Consider the following 26,058-nt stretch of genomic DNA (forward strand, 5'->3'; position numbering starts at 1 on the left):
TTCTCAGCATCAGAGTTATCCTCAAATTCATCCTGAATCCCATCATTATGCACATATAATCCAGAATCTTCATCAGAGTCATGCAAAGGCACATCAGGATCACACAAAGGCAAAGGCTGAGTCACAACACTTCTGCTTTACAAGACTGGACATTACCAGTTCTGGGTCTGGGCTTCCCCTTGGCAAGCTTCCTAGGGACTGGACGATGGGGATGACCGCCGTGGTCCAAGGATTGATTTGAGCCCCGATGACCGGACCCGTCTCCCCTGTTATGGGGTCAATGGTTCGGAAGCCAATGGCAAGAGGAACGAGACCTACAAGCAATGAGAAGAAAGCACTGGCTCACAGATTTGTTTGAAATTTAGAGTTAACTATCTCTGTAACATATGGGAATCCTAAGCAAGAGGAAATCATGGACTTGCTAATTTCAGGTTCCTGCTTCCAACAAACCATTATTCTGGACTATCAATGAGTTTTACTTATACAGCATGCAAAGTTTTTCTAATATACAGAAACTTGTTGAGAAATCTAGCATTCTGCTGCACATAATGCATCACTTTGCAACATATTATATTGCATTCCTTCCGATAATTTATTTCATAATCGTGTTGCAGACAATTGTATGGGCAGAGCTAGGAAAAGTTATTTTTGGGAAAGGCTAGCGGAGAGGAATAATAGTGCCATAGTGGTGCAGCGTGATATGACCCACAGCCTGAAAATGTTATCATCTTCATCATCACCATCTATATAAAAGAAAATGTAATGGTCGTTTTACTATGGAGTAAACAACAAAACCACTGAACCCAATCACACCAAATTGGGTCACAAAAGGTGCTACTCCAGCTACTTCCAAAAACGGCCAGGCATTGAGGCTGCAAGGCTATTCCCATAAGCCACAGCAACGTGTGGCCGGGCAAAGCTTATATATATATATACTAGCTGTGCCTGGCCACGCGTTGCTGTGGCAAAGTGGTGGTGGTATTGGTTAAAAATTGTTGTGGAATTTTTATTTGACATTATTTGTATTTTTAATTAATTTTATTGTAACTTATCTTTTTATTCATTATATTTTATTATTTTGTTGTATTATTTCTAGTTATTTTGTTATAGTATTTTATTGTATTAATTTTTAGTGTTTTTTATTATTTTTTATTGTTTTATTTGTATTTATTTTATTTTTTATTCTTTTATTAACACGGGGCTGAGTGGGTTGCTAGATCAAGTGGGCGGAGCTTAGCCTTCTAACTGGCAGCAATTGGATAAAAACAATAATTTCTCTCCCTCTAATTAGGACTTTATTTTTATTTTTATTTTTGTTGTCGGAACCTAGGGGCAAGGATGGTGGGTTGTGTTGCCAAATTTCTAGGTTCTGGGGCTTGTACTTTTGTTGTTTAGTGGGAGGAACGGACACCATTACTCCTTTATATATATAGATATGTATGTGTGTGTGTGTGTGTGTGTGTGTGTGTGTGTGTGTATGTATATATATATATATGACAATGATAATAATCACATTCCAGATGGAGAGCCCTATCACACTGTACTGTTATGGTGCAATTAGGAAATGACATTGATAACCCAGGAACAAAAATCGTGTTACATAGTGTTCTTCATCTCCGCTGCTCTTCTCCAAAGGTATCTTTCCCATGGTCTGCTCCTCACCGATGGCAAATGCTCCCCCTTCGATAACCTGAATAAGAGGCTCTGAGACCACATCACAGCTCCGTTCCCCACCTTTTCCGTCGGCGTCTTCCATGGTCCCGGCTAGAGGAACCGGCTGCCCAGTTCTCCAGTCGCACTCCACTCCCAGGATGGGAACGGTCAAGCCGGAACCCCCCGGATCCGGGATCCCCATCCCAAAAATGGCCGGGACCCACAGGTCTGTGCTGGGATATCTCACCATCCCTAGTTGAGTTTAAACAGAAATAGAAAGCAATTGAGTCAGGCATGTCATCATATACATTCATATACGAGGGCTATCCAGAAAGTAGATTACGTTTTGGAATTAAAAATGAACAAAGTACAGTAGAAAACATTTACCATATGCAGTTGAAAGCCAGGAAGGTTATGGTGACCTTTTTTTGGGACAGGAAAGGTGTGCTTCTTGCAAAACCTTAGAAGAGCGATCCAGGACGAGCGTGTCATCACATCCATATACGAGGGATATCCAGAAAGTAGATTACATTTTGGAATTAAAAATGAACCAAGTATAGGAGAAAACATTGACCATATGCAGCAAAGTTGAGCACATGCACATGCGCAGCTGTGGGAAGGGATACCTGCCTGGTTGAGGATGCAAGCCAAGTGGCAAAATTTGGTGGGGAAGGACTTCCCAAACTCTTTTATCGCTATGAGAAGTGCCTACAGTTCAATGGGGACTATGTTGAAAAGTGGTATTTGAGTCTGGCTTTTAACTGCGTATGGTAAATATTTTCTCCTATACTTTGATCATTTTTAATTCCAAAACGTAATCTACTTTCTGGATAGCCCTCGTATACACATTTCCTTCCAGAACGTACCTAGCTTTCCCCCGGTGCGCTTCATGTGGGAGGCCCACTCTTGCTGCTTCTCCATCCTCTGCATCCAGTGCACCACGTGCTGCATCTTGCAGGAGAGGGCCTTCACCACATCTTCCTCCGCTGCCTTGAGGGCCCGTTGTCCATCTCCGGCCGGGCACCGATCCCCCCAAAGGGACTCTTTATAATCCTGGAGGGCTTTGGCTGCCCGGATCTGGGAGAGGAGCACGTTGCCCTCCAAGACGGCCCCAAAGCCCCCTCCGTGGGGGACCGCCTTTCCTCGCTGGAGGCACAGGCCTTGCGCCCGGGCCGCCTTCCCGCTCAGAGGCTCCACGAAGGAATCCCCGACCTGCAGGAGGGTCTCCGAGGGGCCCTGCAGCCCCCCCAATGGAAGGACATCCCCTGCAGACACAGACAAAATAGGTGATATGAATCTTCACTGAATCTTCATTCAATATTTTAACATTTAATGAACTCTGGTGTCCATTGACTACGCAACTCACACAGCAGAGTCTACAGCAGGGCCCCCCAAACTATGGTCTTATGAGATCGTCTAGATCGTCTTTGAAGGTCTCTTTGCTTACATATGGTCTTATGAGACCATCTAGATGGTCTTTGAAGGTCTCTTTGCTTACCTATGGTCTTATGAGACCATCTAGATGGTCTTTGAAGGTCTCTTTGCTTACCTATGGTCTTATGAGATCGTCTAGATGGTCTTTGAAGGTCTCTTTGCTTACGTATGGTCTTATGAGACCATCTAGATGGTCTTTGAAGGTCTCTTTGCTTACCTATGGTCTTATGAGACCATCTAGATGGTCTTTGAAGGTCTCTTTGCTTACCTATGGTCTTATGAGTTCGTCTAGATGGTCTTTGAAGGTCTCTTTGCTTACCTATGGTCTTATGAGACCATCTAGATGGTTTTTGAAGGTCTCTTTGCTTAGCTACGGCCTTATGAGACCATCTAGATGGTCTTTGGAGGTCTCTTTGCTTACCTATGGTCTTATGAGATCATCTAGATCATCTTTGAAGGTCTCTTTGCTTAGCTACGGCCTTATGAGGCCTCTTGCCTATGGCCTTTTTAGAGACCATAACCTTTTGGAAAACCAGCATCTCCATAGCCATTTGGAAGCGAGTTCAATTGGCATCCACGCTATTGGAAATAATCATAACCTTTCTGTAAAGTATGATCTTCCTGAGTAAATTGAGTCAATCTACTCCTTAGTGGTAAATATCTACTAGTATTCATGCAAGGCCATTTAGGGTTCTCAGTTGTTAGACTGATAATCCCTGCCTTCTCTGTCAATCTACTCCTTCGTGGTAAATATCCACTAGTATTCATGCAAGGCCATTTAGGTTTCTCAGTTGTTAGACTGATAATCCCTGCCTTCCCTGTCAATCTACTCCTTAGTGGTAAATATCCACTAGTATTCATGCAAGGCCATTTAGGTTTCTCAGTTGTTAGACTGATAATCCCTGCCTTTGTCTTTGAAGTGCTAGAAACAAAGATATGCCAATGTATAAAGTATATAACAGATCTTCAGAAGAGTTATTTCAGTTGCCCCCAAAAAATTTATCTACTCTCCCATAAAATATATTGCTTTTAAATCATCCTCTCAAGAGACCAGAAATAAGTAGTCTTCGTTGAAAGTTAGCATAGTTGATTTACTTACAAAACTTCATGGAGTATTGTTACTAGTTTTATATTTATTTATTTTTATTGTTGGATTATATGTTGTGTATTTATGTTTATCACTTGTATTATCCCTTATCTAGAAATCCTAAATCCACAATGACCCACGTATATATAGGAAGTTTTAGTCCACAAAACCACTTTCTCAATCCTTGTATGAAACTAAGCAGCACAAAAAAGAAACTGCTTACTAAGCTTCTGAGCTGGAAGACCCCCAACAGACATAGATAAATGTGTTTTCTATCATATTAATTGAGCAGCTGAACTGCTTCCAAGAGAATCCAATCAGCTCTGATCGTTAAATTAATGAATAGAGCCCCTCTTAAGAACAGTCCGTCAAAGCTGTAATTCTCTCCCTAAGTTATCTTTATGGAAAAGACGGAAAGTTTATGGATGACTCTACTTGCAAAAGAGCATTTACGGAAAGTACCGTATATACTCGAGTATAAGCCGACCCGAATATAAGCCGAGGCACCTAATTTTACTACAAAAAAACCAAAAACTGGGAAAACATTGACTCAAGTATAAGCCGAGAAATAAAAACAGATACCAATAAAATTACATTAATTGCGGCATCAATAGGTTAAATGTTTTTGAATATTTACATAAAGCTCAAATTTAAGATAAGACTGTCCAACTCTGAACAAATCATTATACTCATCTTCTTCAATGTAAATGTCCTTATGTATCATTTTAATAATAATAGAATAAAATAATACATGTAATAATAATAATAATAATAATAATAATAATAATAATAATAATAAAATACAGGAAAATAATACATGTAATAATAAATAGAGTAAAATAATAAATGTAATAATAAGATTAGAGTGAAATAATAAATGTATTATTAATAATAATAAAAATAGCATAAAATAAATGTACAGTAGAGTCTCACTTATCCAACATAAACGGGCCGACAGAACGTTGGATAAGCGAATATGTTGGATAGTAAGAAGGGATTAAGGAAATGCCTATTAAACATCAAATTTGACAGAAAAAGTAATACGCAGTAATGCTATGTAGTAATTACTGTATTTACGAATTTAGCACCAAAATATCATGATGTATTGAAAACACTGACTATAAAAATGTGTTGGATAATCCAGAATGTTGGATAAGCGAGTGTTGGATAAGTGAGACTCTACTGTAATAGTAGCAACAATAATAGAGAAAAATAATAAATGTAATAATACCAATAATAATAGAGAAAAATAATAAATGTACCATATATTCTCGAGTATAAGCTGACCCAAATATAAGCCAACCAGGACCCTCACCTGAGTATAAGCCAAGGGGGGGGGGGTTCAGTCCTAAAATAGGGCTGAAAAACTAGGCTTATACTTGAGTATATACAGTAAATGATTGGTTTCTCTCTTATCTACTATATATGATAGGTAGGTCCTTGTGGGTCATTGCCCAATGTTTGGGATTTGCAGAACGTGACAAACCGATCCTGTCTGCATAGGTGAAACCAGGTGAAGCAACCAAACGGCACATGATTGGAGGTTCCGCCTCTCACCTGTGTGGCTATCCAAAGCGACTCCGAGGATGGGAACGATCCTGCCTCCTTCCGGGTCTCTCATGGGCGCCCCGATCTCAAGCGGGGACACCGTTCCCGTCAGAGGGTTCAGGTAGGTCCCGCCCAAGGTCAGCCGCTGGCCCGTCTGGGGGTGAAGGGTCACTGCGAGGATCGGCACCTCGATCCCCGACGCTGGGTCCTGCATGAAGCCCCCCAGCTGGAACACCTTCTCCGGCTGCAGGACGGGCATGTTGCTTTTGACCGGGAGGCCGGTGCTGGGGCAGATGGGGTACGGGACGTAGGGGAAGATGGGCATCGCGGAGTTACGGAGCTCACCTGCGGAGAGACACAGATTGTACGAAAGCATGGCACATTTTGATCGATTGTGTTGTGACTCAGCTGGAACTTAGAACCTGATAGATTCTGATGAGGAAAGAGAGATTCAGGTTCAAAATATCCCCGAAAGGCTTGTTTCCCACAGGCAGGTTTGGAGTTGATGATCCTGAACCCAGTGAAGCCAGTCAGGTGCACAGTGACTTGATAATGGAGGATGGGAGGTTGGAAGATTCCCAGCTTACTAATGAATGTCAGCGAGTTAACGAGCAAACTGACCTTGATGGGATGGACTCCCTAGATAGAGCTGAGCGTTTGGATTTGAGAGTGCGGCGTAGTATAAGGATTGCAAACCGACAGCGGAGGTGAGAGGGCAAAGGAATGTAGGAAGGAAGGAAATTACCTCCTCCCCATGAACATAATGAAAAAAATGAAATCTTAGGAGCCACCCACCAGTTAATGTGGTTCAGCAGGACCATAAAGAGTGACTCTTACCAGATGCCAAGTCCACCATAGGTATGAGCTTAAAGCTGATGGGATCGAAGCCAATGTTCCCAGCGATGGGAAGCACTTTCCCAGTGTCAGGATGGAGGAAATGGTCTGCAGGCACGCTCTTCGTGGAGTGGTTGGCCAACAGCATGACCGCGTCATCTCTGGGCACCATCAATCCAGTGGTGGCAACTTGACGCAGAACCTCATGCGCCTTGATGGCTCCATCTGGTCCTAGAATAGCAATGAAGACATGAAAGAAGTACAGATGCCTCTGTATTATCAGCCGGAACTTTGGAGGAGATTTGCTCCAGTCTTCGTGTGGCCGAGTTAGTTGTGAGCAAAGTTGGGAGATGTAGGCCCCGTCTACACTAGTCCATATTTCCTAGACTCTTAGTAGTATATGACAACGCTTGGAGAAGACTAGACCAGGTCCATCCAAAACCTTGGACACCTCTTTCCCAAGCTACATCCTATGGGAATATTGGGATTTGTAGTATGGTGAGACACTAAAGCTCACTGTGGAACAATTTCCAAATAGTGCACAAAATTACATATTCTAGAAGCCCATGGGATGAAGCCACTCATATAGTGTAGAAGAGGTCCATCTTGACAATGGAGACCCATTGGAAAGCCAATGTTGGAAAGCATCCACTGACCCACAAGTTCCTCCTTGGTGAGCAGCCTGGTCTTCTCTTTGTTCACCAGGTGGGCCCCGGTACCTTCTCCCAGAATCCCCCATTGCTTGAGCCGGTGGCCTTCTTTGATGATGACGCTGGACATTTGATGGCTGGCAGCATCTATGAGGTTTAATAACCTGAAATGAGAACATGAACAATATTGTACATCTGTCTCCAGGTGAACGTAGCTCTCTTATTCATGATAATACTCTAACAAGTGTCCTTCAACAAGTGAGATGAGATGGGTTTCTCACCGATCCATTTATTGTGGATCATCTGCCTTGATATTCTGGGTTATATGGCTGTGTGGAAGGGACCTTAAGCTCCAAAAAGTAACTTACCCAAGTACTACTTTGGTGGAAGACCTTTTTTGCCTCAGTCTTCTCCCAAAAGGAATCGGTGTTCAAGATGACCAATATGAAGCTAAAATACTAGAGTTGTAAGAGACCTCATGGGCCATCCAGTCCAACCTCCTGCCAAGAAGCAGGAAATCGCATTCAAAGCACCCTCAACAGATGGCCATCCAGCCTCTGCTTAAAAGCCTCCAAAGAAGGAGCCTCCACCACAGTCCGGTGGGGAGAGTTCCACTGCCGAACAGCTCTCACAGTGAGAAAGTTCTTCCTGATGTTCAGGTGGAATCTCTTTTCCTGAAGTTTGAAGCCATTGTTCCATTGTATTTTTAAAAAATACAATTTTCTTTACATTGACACAAAATAAACAGGGCATCACACGCCCCACATTTTGGAAAGATTTGCACACCTACTGATTTTTAGGGAATTCTTAAAAGTTATGCCCAATTTTTTCCCATTTCTGACACTAAATTTTCCCCATTATTCTTGGCCTTCTGTCCCTAAAGCAGCAGCAAAAGATCCCTACATGTGAATGGCAAAATTTACAACTAAAGCCCTTCTGACTGAATTGGATGATAAATATGAAATGATTTTTTTTGTCATACACAAAATGTGATTCAACTTTTTAAAGCCTTTGGTTTGTTCAGTTCTCAGCACAGATTGAAGTGTGGAATGAAGAAGTAAAGACCAGTTCTCTAGAGAGATCAGGGTTGCAAGGTCTGTTATGTTCTTCTATATAAGAAAGGTACACAGTGGAATGGACTGTTCTGACCTTTGCAACTCCCTGTGTTAGTGCTTCCTTAGACATTCGAAATACTGTTTGCAAAAGTCTGTCCCTATAAAAAATCCCATTAAAGTTTTCCTGTTTATTAATCTATGGGTGGACAACCTAGCTGTCTTGTTACATCAATTTTAAAAAAGCAAGCATAGCAGTTGAAGTCCAGCTGGTTTCTAAAATTTTAGAACCCATTGGTGCAAGAGAGATATGGTTTTGCTTAGGCCAGAGTGGTAGCCAGAAAAATTCTGGAAGGGAGAAAAGAGAAGAACAATGTTCTTTGAAATGTCAGATTAATTTAGTATCCATGCAACTATTACATCCAAGCCTCATCATACTTGTAAATATTATTTTGTGACATATAGGACAATTATCTTTATAGTTTCAATGTAGTGGAAAGACTTGTTGCTATAGTTATTATTTTATTTTATTTATTTACTTTGTTTTATAACCTGCCCTCTCTTCCTCACTGAGGGACTCAGAGCAGCTAACACTCGGCAACGATTTGATGGCATTCAACATGATCCAATACTAATAAAAATACATAAACTCGCAAACACAGAAATTTCAACAGCAATATATAAAACATGATAAACAGTGTTACAACCATATTAGGCATGTGCAATCCATAAAAATGGTTCAAAGGGCATTTCAAAACTAGGGAGACCTGGCATTTCAATTCTAAAGTGTTTCTAAAGTATAATTGGTGAAAATTTCATTACTATAATGAGAGCAATGACATTTCGTTACTTTCTGATTATTGTAATTTCTCATTAATTACTTTAATTGGGGAAACTTCAGGGGCCCCTCTCTCCCCCATTTTACAGCTATTGGAGTGAAACTGTTAGACCACCAAATTTTAGAACATTTCACTTATCCACAGATTTTTGGGGAATTTTCATCTTTAAAAAAAAACAATTGTTAAAAACTGCAAGAGCCATCTCTTTGAATTTTCTATACAATGACACAAGATAACAGAGGATCATTCCTCCCAATGTTCCAAAATATTAATACAGCTACTGATTTTAGGGAATTCTTAAAGTTTTGACAAAAAAAAGTTTTTTAAAAAAAGTCACAGCAGCTCTCTCATTGAGTGTCTCACATATTAACCAATAGAAGCCAATACCAATACATTTTCATAGAATCCTAGCATTGGTGGGAACCCCCAAGGTCCATCTAATCCTTTTGTCCAGGCAGAAGGGCACCATCCATACTCTCCTGACAGATGGCCTTCCAGCCTCTAAACTAATTGATATGCTTTCCATTTTGAGTAGGAAGGGATCCACCCTGCAGTGTACAGTGTTTTACTTACTAAAAGTGCCATACAGTCTCAGTCCTCCTCTTTGCAGATTGAACAATTTATTGGAATCTGGCTGGCGTCTGCTATGGAAGGACGGAAGAAAAAGGAAGAAATTAGTAAGACATCTTCCTAGGCACATTTCTGGCTGGTTACACACAGGAAAAAAGTCTGCTCCAGCCCAGGTATAATAAACCCAGATTTGGATGGGCTTCTGTCCCCACACCAGACTGAAAAACTTGCACTTGCCACTGGGTATCTAGATGCCCTCCCATAACCTTCTGGGAAGGCAGTGAGATGCCTACACCCCCTCTCCAAACCTCTTAAAACCCACTTTTAAAATAAACATAACTGCGTACTGAACAATTTTTTACATGGCTATTAAAATATAAGTTACAATGAATATAATAGTTTTCTTTTGTTTGGATCTTAAACATGTTTATTAGAAGTAAATCTCAATGAGGGATCAGTTCAAAGTAGAAATGTAGTAATTATTTGACAGTGCATTTTTATTTCCTTTTTCATTTCTTTGTGTGTGTGTGTGTACAAATGTCTAGGCTAGAATGTACAAATTCCACACAACCCATCCTACAAAAGCAATCTTAAAGCAAGTGACAATCATTATCATGGCCACAGATAAGTTACTACATTGATGTGAATACAGTATAACTTATTTTGCTAAAAAAATAAATCTATTCAGAAGAATGATACAATGGTATAAATCCAAAATTATCCATAATAGAAACACTATATATAACTTTTATAACTTATTTCCAAGAAAATCATATTTGCTCAGAATAATAAGAGATAAGTTATATTCACATTAATACAACTTAATTCTAAGTAAATACAAATAAACGCAGAGTACTACGAGATTGATATGAAGGTCCAAGCCCAGACTTAGTCCCAATGGAAAATATTTACATCAGTAGAATTTGTTTCCAAGAAAATGTTAATGGAGCAAGAAAACTATAATGGGCTAAATCCAATGTTGGCTACAGTAGTGCCATTGAAATGCAACAAATGTGCAAATGTCCACTTATTTATTAAATATCTCATTTGATAGTTTAGTTACGTTTATATCCTGCTTTTCCTCTAATGAGCTGCTGACAGTGTACATAGCTTTCCTGTTATGGTTGAGCCTCATGGCTCTGCTACTGGGAGACGTGGGCGTAAGACTCCTCGAGAGTCAGATACTCTCGAGGAGCGAGAAAGAAAGCGGCTGCGAGATATCTTTGCAGAACCATCTGACGAGGATTCTTTTGAAGGGTTTACTGAGAGAATGGAGGAAGAGATGGTTAGCTCGGAAGAGGATGACATGGAATGGACTCGTGTAAGGGAGGATTTGGGTGCCACTGGCAATGATAGTATGGAAGGTGATTGGGGACCTTCAGGATTAGACCCATGGGCAAGCTGGAGGGATGGGACGGGATCCACAGCTGGGGATGCTGTGGGGCGTAGTCAAAGGTGTTCCAGTTCTGATGAGGAAAGTGATGAGGAAACGCCCGGGCTAAGGAGGGCAGCTGATAGCGATGAGGACTTGTAACTGGCATAAAATGGGGTTTGGGAGCAATAGCAAATTGCGTTGGGCAAGGTAATCTGGACGAACGCTTGGGATCTGTGTGGGAAGTTTTCCTGAAGACGGGTGTGATTCGTTTGCTGACTACCTTTGACCTTCCGTCGTCTTCTTGACGGACGCCATCTGCTTGTACTGGACATACGGACTGCTTGACTACGGCCTCGGATACTCCTACCTGTATTGGACCTGGTGAACTACAAACGTCTGCATCTACCTTACGACCTTCGGAACGGATTGGGACCTCGCTGAATGCTTAAGCCCTCGTCTGCTGTGTTTGTATCGGGAACCTGCCTGCTGTGTGGAGGAGTAACCTTTAAAGTTACTCAAAACATAGTTTTGGCAGCAGAGAAGCATCTGCTGCCAATTAGTTGCATTCCTTTGAACTCTTTGTTCACCAGTTTCTGTTTTGTTTATTCCCAGGCTGAAGCAAGCTGTTTTGATTTTACCCGGATTAAACTCCGGTTTAATCCGGTTTATCTTTTGAACGTTTTTCTTGCCTCTTTTTACTTTTAAGGCCAGTGTTTGCCTAGCCCTTGTCTTTTACGGGCATTTTGAGTTCTGTAACTCCAATAAACTCTGTTATCTTTTATCTTGTGGCGTTCTGTCCTTGACAGATTGCCCAACGCCCATAAAAAAGTTTTACTGCAGTAGTAAATTACGTCAAGAAGACGATGGAGGAGTTAAAGGCTCGTTTTGAGCAATTACAAATGGCTTTTAATGCTACTCAAGTAGCACAGTCAGTTAAAGGACATGTAATAACTCCTGAACGCTTTGATGGGTCGAGAAGCAAACTGCCAACTTTTTTGGCATAAATTGAGCTTTATTTTTCCCAGCTTAGTGCTCAAGCTTTTCCTACGGACACTAGCAAGGTGGCATTTATTTTGAGTTTGTTGACTGGTCCTGCAGGACAATGGGCCACTAATTTGATTTTGGGAAATGACCCAGTCAAGGACAATTTGAATAATTTCAAAAAGCTACTAATTGACACTTTTGGGGATCCTCTCCGTACGGAGAATGCTGGTTGGGCTCTGTATCGGTTGAAACAGGGAAAGGGGACTGTTTTGGATTATTTAAATAAGTTTAATTTGTACCGTCATCAGCTAGACTGGGGGGAAAATGCATTTATGCTTTTGTTTACTGCTGGTTTAAATGATTACCTCCAGGACGAATTGGCACGCTTGGAGCCGGCAGAAAATTGGGATGCCTTAGTATCTAAAGTGCTGCGTTTGGACGCCAGGTTCGAGTCCCGTAAACAATCTAAAGCAATGTGTGCGCCACCTATGTATGAACCCAAGGCACCTGTGGTAAAGGGGGACGAGCCTATGGAGCTTGGGGTGTTTAAAAAGCTGTCTATAGAAGAAAAGAACCGTAGGAGACAGCTGGGGTTGTGTTTGTATTGTGGAACTGCTGGGCATTTTGCCAGAAATTGTAATGCGAAACCTTCCCAGCTTTCGGGAAAAGGCCAGCCCTAGTGCGACGTGAGTCCAACGCATTAGGGCTTTTAAAGCAGTCAACTGAGGGGAAGAAGCATGTTTTTGTACCCATTTCGTTATCTGTTGGGGGAAAAGAACTTGTTTCTACTTTGGCACTGCTGGACTCAGGGGCTACGTCTCATATGTAGATATTGAATTTGCTAGGAAGCATGGCATTCCTATAGTGCGCAAAGCATGCGACGTGTGGGTGGAAGGAGCGGATGGGAGACTATTGGAGACTGGGGTGGTTAACCATGAGACCTCAGCAGTAATGTGGGAAGTACAGGGAGTAACGGGAACGTTTGTGTGGGATATTACGAGCTTACCCAGATACGATGTGATCCTGGGAATGGATTGGCTAGCTGTAGTAAATCCACAAGTGGACTGGGTGACGCGTAAGCTGACCTTTAAGAGGCAGGAATGTTTTACTCTGAACCCTACTCAGCCTGATATGGAGGGAGTGCCTGCTGAGTATGGGGAATTCTCAGACGTATTCTGTAAAAAGGAAGCGGACAAGTTGCCACCGCATAGGCCGTATGATTGCGCCATTAAACTAGCGGAGGGTGCAAGATTGCCAGCAGGAAGGTTGTACGCCTTGACTGTACCGGAAAGGCAAGCTTTAAGAGAGTTCCTCGATGAGAACTTAGCTAAGGGGTTTATTCGCCCATCTAGCTCTCCAACTGCGGCGCTTGTGTTCTTTGTTGCCAAAAAGACTGGGGACCTCAGGTTGGTTTGTGATTATCGGATCCTTAACAAATACACGGAATATTCCAGTATGTTCAGAAGCACAGTCCCCACCTCAAAGGTTTTATCAAAATATTTCCTAATAGTGGATTGTAAGAATACAGCAAACATGACAAAATTGCAGCTTGGGCCAAAACTAATAGAGAAAACTGTGCAAGAAAGAGAAACAGCTTTCAAAATACACACATTGCTAACAGATTTGTGTAAATGAGTGTTGTTTGGAAAACTTTTAGTGCTGCCAAATTTTTCAATTGATTTCCTTTTTGCCCTAGTAATAGAACCTCTAGCCAACCTAATTAGATCAGATAAAAGTATAAAAGGGTATAAGAGAGATAGAGAAGAAATAAAAATTAATTTATACGCAGACAATGCGATAGTCCTAATAGGCATTATAAAGGACTCAGTAAAGGCAGTAACAAAAGTAATCAAAAATTTTGAAAAGATCTCAGGCCTAACTTTTAATATCAGAAATTTTATATAAAAACCTGAATTGGAAGGAGTTAAAAGAAGCCTAATCTAGGGGTGAAACTGGGGGGAAAGAAGTTAAAATATCTACGCATTCACATGCCTAAAAATTTAAACAATATAATCCATTGTGGAAAAAAGTAAGTAAACAAATTAATGATTGGAAAAAATGGAATTGGGACATTACAACAAGGCTGAAGGCATATAAAATGATGATATTACCCAAATTTTTATACTTATTTCAGACCCTCCCTTTTAGCATTCCATCTAAAATAATTTAAAAAATGGAACAATACAATTAAAACATGGATAGTAGGTGCCAGTAAGAATAGAATTGTTAACACAGTATTTTTACTCGACAAATATTCTCTTGTTTATCCAATGGCTGAAATATTTCTCACCAAGCAACGGACTCTTCTCAAGTGGTCCAGTCTTTCTCTTCTCTTCCCCTTGGTTTGCTACATCATTAGGCTATTGTGCTTGATGTCCAATGAGCTCTTTCCACATTCCATGCATTGATATGGCTTCTCTCCAGTGTGGGTCATTTGATGCGAACGCAGATCTCTACTGTGATAGAAGCTCTTTTCACATTCCAAGCATTTATGTGGCTTCTCCCCTGTGTGGATCCGTTGATGGGAACACAGATTGCTACTCCTACTGAACTTCTTTCCACATTCCATGCATTGATATGGCCTCTCTCCAGTGTGGGTCCTTTGATGCGAACGGAGATCCCCACTGAGACAGAAGCTCTTTCCACATTCCATGCATTTATGTGGCCTCTTCTCTGTGTGGAACCTTTGATGGGAACACAGATTGCTACTGGAACTGAAAGTCTTTTTACATTCCATACATTGATATGGTTTCTCTCCTGTGTGGATCCTTTGATGCGAACGCAGATCTCCACTGAGACAGAAGCTCTTTCCACATTCCATGCATTTATGTGGCTTCTCCCCTGTGTGGAACCTTTGATGGGAACACAGATTGGTGCTAGAAGCAAAGCTCTTTCCACATTCCATGCATTTATAGGGCTTCTCCCCTGTGTGGGTCCTTTGATGGGAACACAGATTGCTACTAGAACTGAACCTCTTTAAACATTCAGTGCATTCATATGGCTTCTCCTCTGTGTGGGTCCTTTGATGTGAACACAGATCTTCACTGCGACAGAAGCCCATTCCACATTCCATGCATTTATATGGCTTCTCTCCTGTGTGGCGCCTTTGATGGGAATATAGATTGTCACTCCGACTGAAGCTCTTTCCACATTCCGTGCATTTATATGGCTTCTCCCCAGTGTGGGTCCTCTGATGAGTAAAGAGATTGTCACTTCGACTGAATCTCCTTCCACATTCTATGCATTCAAAGGGCTTCTCCCTAGTGTGGGTCCGTTCATGTACAGTAAGATAACTTCTCCCAGTGAAACATTTTCCACATTCCATACACTGATGAAACTTTCCCCCTGAGCGTAATGTGGAATAGGGATGCAGAAGGCTTTCCATTCCTTTAAATTTATGATTCAAATATTAGCCAGAAGGGTACAGATATGAACTCTTGAAGGGAATAATATTTCTTCTTCTCAGTCTTTGTATTGCTGCTGTCTTCTGGTCTCTTTCCTAAGCCCTTTTTTTCACAGCACAGGCTTCCCTTTCCCCCTTGATTAGACAGGTATGTAGCCTGAAATATATTTTTCTTCTATTTATTTCTTGGTCTTGTCATTGCTGTGTAGCTGCAAGTCATTTCAGACTTAGAGCATCCCTAGGGCAGAGCTCTCACAAGGTGTTCTTTGCAAGATTTGTTCAGAGGTTACCTGCCAGATGAACGAGAAGAAAAACAGTATTTCAACGTGGAAAGAGCTCATTGGACATCAAGCACAATAGCCTAATGATGTAGCAAACCAAGGGGAAGAGAAGAGAAAGACTGGACCACTTGAGAAGAGTCCGTTGCTTGGTGAGAAATATTGTAACACCTGCTCAATAAAGAACAACCCCTGCCCAGATACAAAGGGTACAGTGACCCAATATTCTGTTTGTGAGATTTTTTTTGCACTGCACTTTAACACTTTAACCTAACCTTTGTAAAAAAAATGAGATCTTACAATATGGCCAGCACAAAATGAAGCTAAGGTTGGAAAAACATTTCCTTTCTAGACCCTCTGCTTTCTGACAACACAACTCAGATGAATGAACAGACTACCCCATGCAATCAGTCTTGGGAGAAAAATACTTCATTGCCTTGTGTGGATTTCTACTGAGCCAGAAAAAAGACGTTCCTGGTCTTCTTTATCACTGCAGTATGGTTCTTGTCCCCTGTTTCTAAAGCAAAATACATGGAGATATTGACAGCACAGCAGACAGCAAAGTTCCTTTGATAGATTGCAGTCATACAAAAATTATGCCACGTCATACAAAAATTATGTATGAACAAATGCAGACATAAAACAACTACAAAGTGAAAGGCAAAGGCAAAATTCTATACTTAGGCAACAAAAACAGAGACATGCATGCAGAAGGACAGGATGGAGAGTACTGGGTCTAGCATTAGTACATGAGAGAAAGGATAGAGTGGAAACTGGTGGATACACAAGGATAAACTGAGGAGACATGATAGCCATGTACAAATACGTGAAGGGAAGTCATAGGGAGGAGGGAGCAAGCTTGTTTTCTGCTGCCCTGCAGACTAGGACGCAGAACAACGGCTTCAAACTACAGGAAAGGAAATTCCACCTGAACATCAGGAAGAACTTCCTCACTGTGAAAAAGGCTGTTCGGCAGTGGAACTCTCTCCCCCGGGCTGTGGTGGAGGCTCCTTCTTTGGAGGCTTTTAAGCAGAGGCTGGATGGCCATCTGTCGGGGGTGCTTTGAATGCGATTTCCTGCTTCTTAGCAGGGGGTTGGACTGGATGGCCCATGAGGTCTCTTCCAACTCTACTATTCTATGATTCTACACCCCCAGAGCGGGTCTGAATCCTGCTGCCCTCCAGATGTTGCTGTATTCAACCCTTCCCACACAAACAGACAGTGGATAATGGGGACTGGAGTCCAGTAATATCTGGGGTTGGGATGGGAGAAATGTTGTCTGTCTAGTTCTGCTCAATTCAGCCAATTTTAGAAAGGACAATTTGTAGCCAATTCAGAGAAAGGAAATGATGGGAAAAGTTAAAAATGTAAAGACAGCAGGACATTTTTGGTTTGTAAAAATCCTGGATTTGCTCAGGGGACCATATTGTGGACAGAACTATGATGATGTGTTAAAGACTATGTTTGTGTTACGGCTAAAGGGGCAGGAAGGAATCCATCAAGTTCACTACAACCACAAAAGGCCCATTTGCAGGGTTTATTTTTTTGAAGATCACCTGTCAGCTGAGCTGAGACCGTCATCTGGGTAGTGCCAGGCTTGTTTCCTAAGCAGCGCATTGTATAGCTTGCACCATCAGACCAGTGCCCCCCCCAATTAACCAGTGAATTTATTGACCACATTCCCAAATACCATGGCATCCCTCTTAGAATAATTACAGATCACACGGCCCAATTTGCCTCAGTTTTGGAGAGGACTCTTACGATTATTGGAAATACAGCCAGCTATACATCCTGCTTATTGCTCTCAAATTTATTGGCCCAACTGAAAGCTTCAAGCAGGTGCTTCAGTACGTCTTGCATTGCTATCTTAATCTCCAAGGAGATGACTGGCTGGGACTGCTCCCTTTTGCTGAGATGACTTATAGCACGTTCCTTGTAGGTTTAAGCTGTTTTTTTTTTAAAATAGTGGTAATGTTGGATTCTATTTCAATGTTTGTGTGTTTTTGTGTTGCTTTTATCGTTACCCGCTTTGGGTCTACTTTCAAGAGAAATAAAGCAAGATAGAAATAATGATGATGATGATAATTGTAATAATATAACCCTGTAAATTGCAAGACTGGATGTCCATCCCCTTTGACTCCTGGCATCGTCAGATTGGGCACTGAAGGTCAAAGATGTCTGGCCTCACACAGAAGAGGAACTGGAACAGGCCAAAGAGATTTGGAGAAGACATGCAGAGGGAAAAGGAAGAGCAAACGGGAATCTGAAACCCCTGCAATCTGTGTAGTTGCTTTCAATTTTTTTTAAAGCAAGGCTTCCAAGTATATTGGTCCTTTTACAGTCCTTTTACGGTCCTTTCTCTAACCGCCAAACTGGACCTCCTCAAAAACTCTCAACATTTGCACCGTGTTTTTCATTTTAGCTTGCTGAAGCCTCAGTCAGGGGCTTACCACACAACCTCATCACCCCTGCTCTTGATAGTGATTAAATATATGTATATGGTCTGGGACCAGACTTGGCACAGAGAAGCCAATTTACTTGTCCGAACGGATCTCCTCCTATGAACCAATAAGATCACTAAGATCATCTGGAGAGGCCCTGCTCTCGGTCCCACCTGCCTCACAAGCACGGCTGGTGGGAATGAGGGCCAGGGCCTTCTTGGTGGTGGCTCCCCAGCTGTGGAACACCCTCCCTGGAGATATCTGACAGGCTCCTACCCTTCTGGGTTTCAGAAGGGCCGTGAAAACATGGTTGTGTGCCCAAGCTGTTGATGAGTAAATGATAAAGTCGACATGCCCTGATTTAAGGATGAAGCATGAGGATCTTGGGTGTATCGAATTAATTATATATCTATGTTTTTACGGTTTTTATAATGTATTTAACAATGGAGCCTTTGATGGCCTAGGGGATAAAAGCCTTGTGACTTGAAGGTTGGGTTGCTGACCTGAAGGCTGCCAGGTTCAAATCCCACCCGGGGAGAGCGCAGATGAGCTCCCTCTATCAGCTCCAGCTCCACGCGGGGACATGAGAGAAGCCTCCCACAAGGATGGTAAAAACATCCCCTGGGCAACGTCCTTGCAGACGGCCAATTCTCTCACTCCAGAAGCAACTCTGGTTGCTCCTGACATGAAGAAGAAAAATAAACAGTGTTATTAATAGATCTATATGTATTGTTTTGCTTTTATGATTGTATTCTTTGCGCATTAAATTTTGCCAATTTTTGTAAGCCGCCCTGAGTCCCCTCGGGTGAGAAGGGCGGGATATAAATGTTATAAATAAATAAATTAATAATAAATAAGCCCCATGAGCAACTGAACATACTGCAGGGGTTAGTGCAGGTGTCCCCAAACTAAGGCCCAGGGGCTGGATGCGGCCCTCCAAGGCCATTTACCTGGCCCCCGCCCTCAGTTTTACACTTAGGCTCGGCCAAAGTCTGAAATGACTTAAAGGCACACAACAACTACAATCCTACTTGACTATCTCATTGGGCAGAAGCAGGCCCACACTTCCCACTGAAATCCTGATAAGTTTACAGTATGTTGGTTAAAATTGTTTTTATTTTTAAATATTGTATTGTTCTTTCATTTACTAATATTGTAAATGAAATATTGTAAATGAATAATATGGCAATATAATATATTGTGTATACATACAATATTGATAATGATATTATAATGTAATACAGTATAATATTTATTTATTTATTGCAGTATTTCTACCCCGCCCTTCTCACCCAATAGGGGACTCAGGGTGGCTAATAATAATTTAAAAATATCATAATATTGTATAATATATTAATATTAATTATATATTAAATGTAATATTACTAATAATATTACAGTATAATGGTATAGTACAATATAGTAATACAGTAGAGTCTCACTTATCCAACACTCGCTTATCCAACGTTCTGGATTATCCAACGCATTTTTGTAGTCAATGTTTTCAATACATTGTGATATTTTGGTGCTAAATTCGTAAACACAGTGATTACTACATAGCATTACTGTTTATTGAACTACTTTTTCTGTCAAATTTGTTGTATAACATGATGTTTTGGTGCTTAATGTGTAAAATCATAACCTAATTTGATGTTCAATAGGCTTTTCCTTAATCTCTCCTTATTATCCAACATATTCGCTTATCCAACGTTCTGCCGGCCCGTTTACGTTGGATAAGCGAGACTCTACTGTATTGTGCTATGCTAATAATATGCTAATAGGAGCCCCGGTGGTGAAGTGCATTAAAGCACTGAGCTGGAGACTGAAAGGTCCCAGGTTCAAACCCCGGGAGCAGCGGGAGCGGCTGCTGTTAGTTCCAGCTCCTGCCAACCTAGCAGTTCGAAAACATGCCAATGTGAGTAGATCAATAGGTACCGCTCTGGTGGGAAGGTAACGGCGCTCCATGCAGTCATGCCAGTGGCCACATGACCTTGGAGGTGTCTACGAACAACACCGGCTCTTCGGCTTAGAAATGGAGATGAGCCCCAACCCCCAGAGTCAGTCACGACTGGACTTAACGTCAGGGGAAACCTTGACTTTTACCTAATAATATAATATATTGTATGTACATACAACTTGTAAGCCATTCTGAATCTCCTTCGGGGTGAGAGAGGGTGGGGTATAAATGTAGTAAATAAATAAGTAACTGTTGCTGGGAGGGTTTTTTGCACCACAAATAAGGTGTGTGCAGTGTGCATAGTAATTTGGTCATTATGTTTTCAAATGATACTTCGGCCTCTCAACAATCTGAGGAACCATGAAACGGCCCTCCACGTAAAAAGTTTGAGGACCCCTGGGTTAGTGGGAATGGACCTTGATTTTGGGAATTCAGAAATACTGTGACCCCCACCGACAATGGACCAGGACCAAATTTGGCACAGAGAAGCCCCATGACGAATTGAACATACTATAGGGGTTAGTGGGAGTGGACCTTGATTTTGGGAATTGTAGTTCACCTGCATCCAAAGAAACTGTGACCCCCACCGACAATGGACTGGGACCAGACTTGGCAGAGAGAAGCCCCATGACCATCTGAACAGGCTGCAGAGGTTAGTGGGAATGGACCTTGATTTTGGGAGTTATAGTTCACCTACATCCAGAAATACTGTGACCGCCACCAACAATGGACCGGGACCAAATTTGGCATAGAGTGGACCTTGATTTTGGGAATTGTAGTTCACCTGCATCCAGAAATACTGTGACCGCCACCAACAATGGACCGGGACCAAATTTGGCATAGAGTGGACCTTGATTTTGGGAATTGTAGTTCACCTGCATCCAGAAAGCACTGAACCCAGTTCTGACGTCAGATGTGGACCAAACTTGGCACACAGACCCAACATGACCAACTGTGCATACAGGCCTGCTTTCGGGGTGACTTTCCTTGGCATATGGGAGTTGTAGTTCACCCTTATCCAGAGAGCCTAGAACCCAGCCAACGACGGATCTGGACCAAACTTAAGTGGTATTACTCAACATCCCAAAACAAACAAGGCCTTCGCCTAAGAACCCGGGCACCGCCGGGTCCACAAACTAGTTGGGATCAATCAAGGCAGGCATTCAGAGGCCTTCCCCCTTCCCCCCAATCCTCGCCATTCCCCCAAAAAAGAAGGAAAGAGGAGTTGGGAGCACAAAGGCCTTACCTCCTCCTCCCTCTCTCTCCGGAAGGCCTGTCTTTCTCCCTTCTCCTCCGGAAGTGAGCTCAGAGAGAATTGCGTCACCTACTTCTCTTCCGTTTCCTCTCTACTTCCGCCCGGTCTAAACATGGCGGCAGCGGGCAGGCGAACCATAGAGGGGCGTGGCCTGGCTGTATTGATCTGTAGCAGGGGTCCCCAAAGTAAGGCCCGGGGGCCGGATGCGGCCCATTGAAGCCATTTATCCGGCCCCCACGGCACAAGGGCAGAAGGGGGTTGGGCTAAATGACCCAAGGGGTCTCTTCTTCTCTTACAACCCCTATTATTATTATTATTATTATTATTATTATTATTATTAACATTGAGGCTGGGTGGCCATCTGTCAGGGGTGCTTTGCTTGTGTTTTCGGTGCACAAAGGCAGTAGGGGGTTGGACTCAATGGCCCAAAGGGTCTCTTCCAACCCCTTTATTATTACTATTGCTATTATTATTATTATTATTATTATTATTATTATTATTATTAACATTGAGGCTGGGTGGCCATCTGTCAGGGGTGCTTTGCTTGTGTTTTCGGTGCACAAAGGCAGTAGGGGGTTGGACTCAATGGCCCAAAGGGTCTCTTCCAACCCCTTTATTATTACTATTGCTATTATTATTATTATTATTATTATTATTATTATTATTATTATTATTAACATTGAGGCTGGGTGGCCATCTGTCAGGGGTGCTTTGCTTGTGCTTTTGGTACACAAAGGCAGAAGGGGATTGGACGCAATGGCCCAAGGGATCTCTTCCAACCCTCTTTTTATTATTATTGCTCTTATTATTATTATTAATTATTATTGCTCAGTGGCCAACTATAGTCCGGCCCTCCAACGGTCCGAAGGATTGTGAACTGGCCCCCTGTTTAAAAAGTTTGGGGACCCCTGATCTGTAGGAAGAGAATGAGAGAGAGGAGGCTGGGATGAGGCTCGTCCTTCCCAAGCTCCTTTAGACTCTATCATCCAGAATCCCGGGCCATTGCCTGAGGCAGCAGAGGCTTCTGGGAGCTGTAGTCCAAAGAGAGGACTACAGTGACATGGGAAGCCTGGGAATCTCCTGCTGCGTGCCCCCTTCTGGACTACAACTCCCATCATCCCTGCAGAAAGAAGGCTTTGGCAGGAGGGTTGTGGATGCTGGGAGCTGGAGTCAGTCCCAGAGAAGTCTCCCGACCAAGGCTTTTTTTTTTTTCATCACTCCATCGCATAGACTCCTAGAGTTGGAAGAGACCTGGTGGGCCATCCAGTCCAACCCCATTCTGACAAGAAGCAGGAAAATCGCCTTTAAAGCACCCCCGACAGATATCCATCCAGCCTCTAAAGAAGGAGCCTCCGCCACACTCTGCAGCAGGGAGTTCCACAGTTGAACAGCTCTCACAGTCAGGAATGTCTTCCTGATGTTCAGGTGGGATCTCCTTTCTTTCCTGTCATTTGAAGTCGTTGTTCCTGATCTCCAGGATTGGTACAACAATCATAGTCACCATAAGTATGTGCCTATGTTTATGTTTATGTAGGGACCATAAGCCAGAAAAATAGTAAACTAGCCCGGGGCTGTGGCGCAGACGGGAGAGCAAGCCAGCTGCAATTAACTGCAATGAACCACTCTGACCAGGAGGTCATGAGTTCGAGGCCCTCTCGGAGCCTATGTTTGTTTGTCTTTGTTCTATGTTAAAAGGCATTAAATGTTTGCCTATATGTGTAATGTGATCCACCCTGAGTCCCCTTCAGGGTGAGAAGGGTGGAATATAAATGCTGCAAATAAATAAATAAAATAAATAAACTATTGCCTATGTAGCTTTGCCTGTGCATATGCCCCTCCCTCCCTTCCTGTGAGCTGGTGCCTTTCTCCAGGAAGTTTCAAAGAGAGAAGAAAGCTCGGAGTAAACAAGTTAGGTCATTGGTATCACTTGTGCCAAAATAGGTGTGGAAGGTGGGGAAGACCCTCAGCCATAGATCAATTTTAGATAAGCCGAGATATAAATTCTTTGTTTGCTACGCACATGTTGTGACGGCTATTTGTATCTGCTATTTTGCCTTATCATCAGCTGTGATAACAATAAAATGCTTGTTTTATTGCTCTCCTGGAATTCTCTCCTTTTCCTCCCTCCGGGCTAGTCTCCAACATTTAGAATACAGTAGAGTCTCACTTATCCAAGCCTCGCTTATCCAAGCCTCTGGATTATCCAAGCCATTTTTGTAGTCAATGTTTTCAATATATCGTGATATTTTGGTGCTAAATTCGTAAATTCAGTAATTATGAATTAATTACTGCGTATTGAACTACTTTTTCTGTCAAATTTGTTGCATAACATGATGTTTTGGTGCTTAATTTGTAAAATCATAACCTAATTTGATGTTTAATAGGCTTTTCCTTAATCCCTCCTTATTATCCAAGATATTCGCTTATCCAAGCTTCTGCTGGCCCGTTTAGCTTGGATAAGTGAGACTCTACTGTACTAAGAACACGAAAAGGCCTTGAATGGAAGCAGGACTAAGTAAGTCTAATTAAGATTAAGTGAGGCATCAATATATCCACAATAACACACTGTAGTCAACTACGAGAAGATTCCAAGAACTTGCTTACTTAGGCGATCCCTCGTAGTTCGAGGATGATGGTCCTCCGTTCCTGTTGTCTTGAGGATGGGTTCTTAGGTGGCTGAAGAGACCTGTTCTTGATCTGCATGTTCTCCCGCAGTGAGGACATTGGTTTCCAGGTGGAAGGTGGTCCCGATCAGGGTTGGCTTGACGGGCCTTCCTCTTGGCACGTTTCTCCCTTAAGCCCTCCGTTCGTGCCTCATCGAACTCCGCAGCACTGCTGGTCACAGCTGACCTCCAATGAGAGCGCTCAAGGGCCAGGGCTTCCCAGTTCTCAGTGTCTATGCCACAGTTTTTAAGGTTGGCTTTAAGCCCATCTTTAAATCTCTTTTCCTGCCCACCAACATTCCGTTTCCCGTTCTTGAGTTCGGAGTAGAGTAGCTGCTTTGGGATAATCCAGAACCTTGGATAAGGGAGTCTTAGGCTCCTTCTTTGGAGGCTTTTAAACAGAGGCTGGATGGCCATCTGTCCGGGGTGCTTTGAATGCGATTTCCTGCTTCTTGGCAGGGGGTTGGATTAAATGGCCCTTGGGGTCTCTCCTTCCCTACCTGCCTGCCTGCCAGCAGTCTTTCTCCTGGCTGGCCGCTCAGACTTCATGCAGACCTCTGGGTTGCTCACCACAACAGGAATTCCAAAATATTCCATCTGAGTGGCTGAAGTAACAACAACTTAGCTTCTCTGGCCATTTACTGTTACACAAACATATAGCAAAATATCGTACAAAATTACTCTGTTATGTGTATATGGGTATTGGTGAAATATATAGTTTCGTCACCTCGGAAGCGAATTGAGGCAAGTCACTGATGGTGTAAGAGAATCAGCCGTCTTCAAAGATGAATGACTATTGGCATTAAATGTGTCCCACCTCCAAGATCTCTCATTATGTAAAAGTATTTGTTTTAAAGATATGTAGGTATATGCCAGGCATGGGCCAACTTCACACCTCCCCTTCCCCCTCCCCCCTTCCCCTCAGTATCTTTTTGTTTGTGTCTTTCTGTTTGTCCTCCCAACAACCACACCTGACCTGCCTCCCCTCTCCCTATCCTTTGCCTCTTCCAAACCATGGTACATACATAGAATAAAAGTCAGTTTGGTGTAGGAATATTTGGTCTGTATAATAGAGTACAAGGTAGCCAGTGCTAAACATGAGCTTATGCACCAATACGGTTTTTATTTTTATTGTTGAAGGTAACACATTTCAAATAGTAGACAGACAAAATAAAGTTACTTAACTTTAGTAAAAACATTACTAATGCTGGTTCTCATGTCTGTAATAATAATAATAATAATAATAATAATAATAATAATAATAATAATAATAATAATAATAATAATAACCACCATCAGAACAAATACAATCAAGGCCAAGATCGAAAATTCAGCAAATGACCCAAAATGCAGACTGTGCAAGGAAACCAACGAAACTATTGATCATCTCAGCTGCTGTAAGAAAATCGCAGATGGACTACAGAGGCACAACTGTGTGGTCAAAATGATTCATTGGAACTTAAGCCACAAGTACCACCTCCCAGCAGTAAAGAACTGATGGTATCGCAAACCTGCAAAGGGAGTGGAAAATGACCACACAAAGATACTATGAGACTTTCGAATCCAGACCTCACGGTTCTGGAAAAGAAAAAAAATTAGGATTATTGATGTAACAGTCAAATTGGCGAAAAACAACAGGAAAAACTCAGCCATGATCAGGACCTCAAGATCGAACTGCAAAGGCTCTGGCAGAAACCAGTAAGGGTGATCCCAGCACTGGGTGCCGTGCCAAAAGATCTCAGCCAGCATTTGGAAACGATACATATTGAGAAAATCGCCATCTGTCAGCTGCAAAAGGCCACCCGACTGGGATCTGCCACATCATCCGAAAATACATCACACAATCTTAAACACTTGGGAAGTGTTGGACTTGTGATTCTGTGATACAAAATCCAGCATATAGATCTTGTTTGCTGTGTCATACTCTGTCTTTGTGTCAATAGAGAGTAGATGAATAGGTACTGCTCCTGCGGGAAGGTAACAGCGCTCCATGCAGTCATGCTACATGACCTTGGAGGAGTCTATTTATTTATTT

The 26,058-nt window shown here is 42.3% G+C and overlaps 1 protein-coding gene and 1 long non-coding RNA gene across 8 annotated transcripts in view; one reads left to right on the plus strand and one right to left on the minus strand.

Annotated features, from left to right (window-relative positions):
* Positions 1-21,451, minus strand: part of LOC103280840 (uncharacterized) — a 46,965-nt gene extending 25,514 nt beyond the window's left edge. For 3 of the 7 annotated variants that reach the window (XM_062966541.1, XM_062966543.1, XM_062966537.1), the window contains exons 1-9: positions 21,352-21,428; positions 14,317-15,719; positions 9,671-9,741; positions 7,213-7,370; positions 6,560-6,787; positions 5,732-6,067; positions 2,520-2,918; positions 1,735-1,905; positions 157-314 (exon numbers count right to left, since the gene is read on the minus strand). In XM_062966541.1, the coding sequence (XP_062822611.1) occupies positions 157-314; positions 1,735-1,905; positions 2,520-2,918; positions 5,732-6,067; positions 6,560-6,787; positions 7,213-7,336 (1,416 nt within the window). In that variant the 5' untranslated portion in view covers positions 7,337-7,370; positions 9,671-9,741; positions 14,317-15,719; positions 21,352-21,428. Of the gene's footprint in view, positions 1-156; positions 315-1,734; positions 1,906-2,519; positions 2,919-5,731; positions 6,068-6,559; positions 6,788-7,212; positions 7,371-9,670; positions 9,742-14,316; positions 15,720-21,351 lie in introns of all 7 variants that reach the window. The other 4 variants (XM_062966544.1, XM_062966542.1, XM_062966540.1 and 1 more) reach the window with 3 other exon arrangements.
* Positions 21,339-23,459, plus strand: LOC134294809 (uncharacterized). Its single transcript, XR_010001495.1, has 2 exons — positions 21,339-22,785; positions 22,895-23,459. It is a non-coding gene; the product is annotated as an uncharacterized LOC134294809 (long non-coding RNA).
* The last annotated feature ends 2,599 nt before the right edge of the window (positions 23,460-26,058 follow it).

Source organism: Anolis carolinensis, unplaced genomic scaffold, assembly GCF_035594765.1.
Source record: "Anolis carolinensis isolate JA03-04 unplaced genomic scaffold, rAnoCar3.1.pri scaffold_23, whole genome shotgun sequence".
NCBI classification, from domain to species: Eukaryota; Metazoa; Chordata; class Lepidosauria; order Squamata; family Dactyloidae; genus Anolis; species Anolis carolinensis.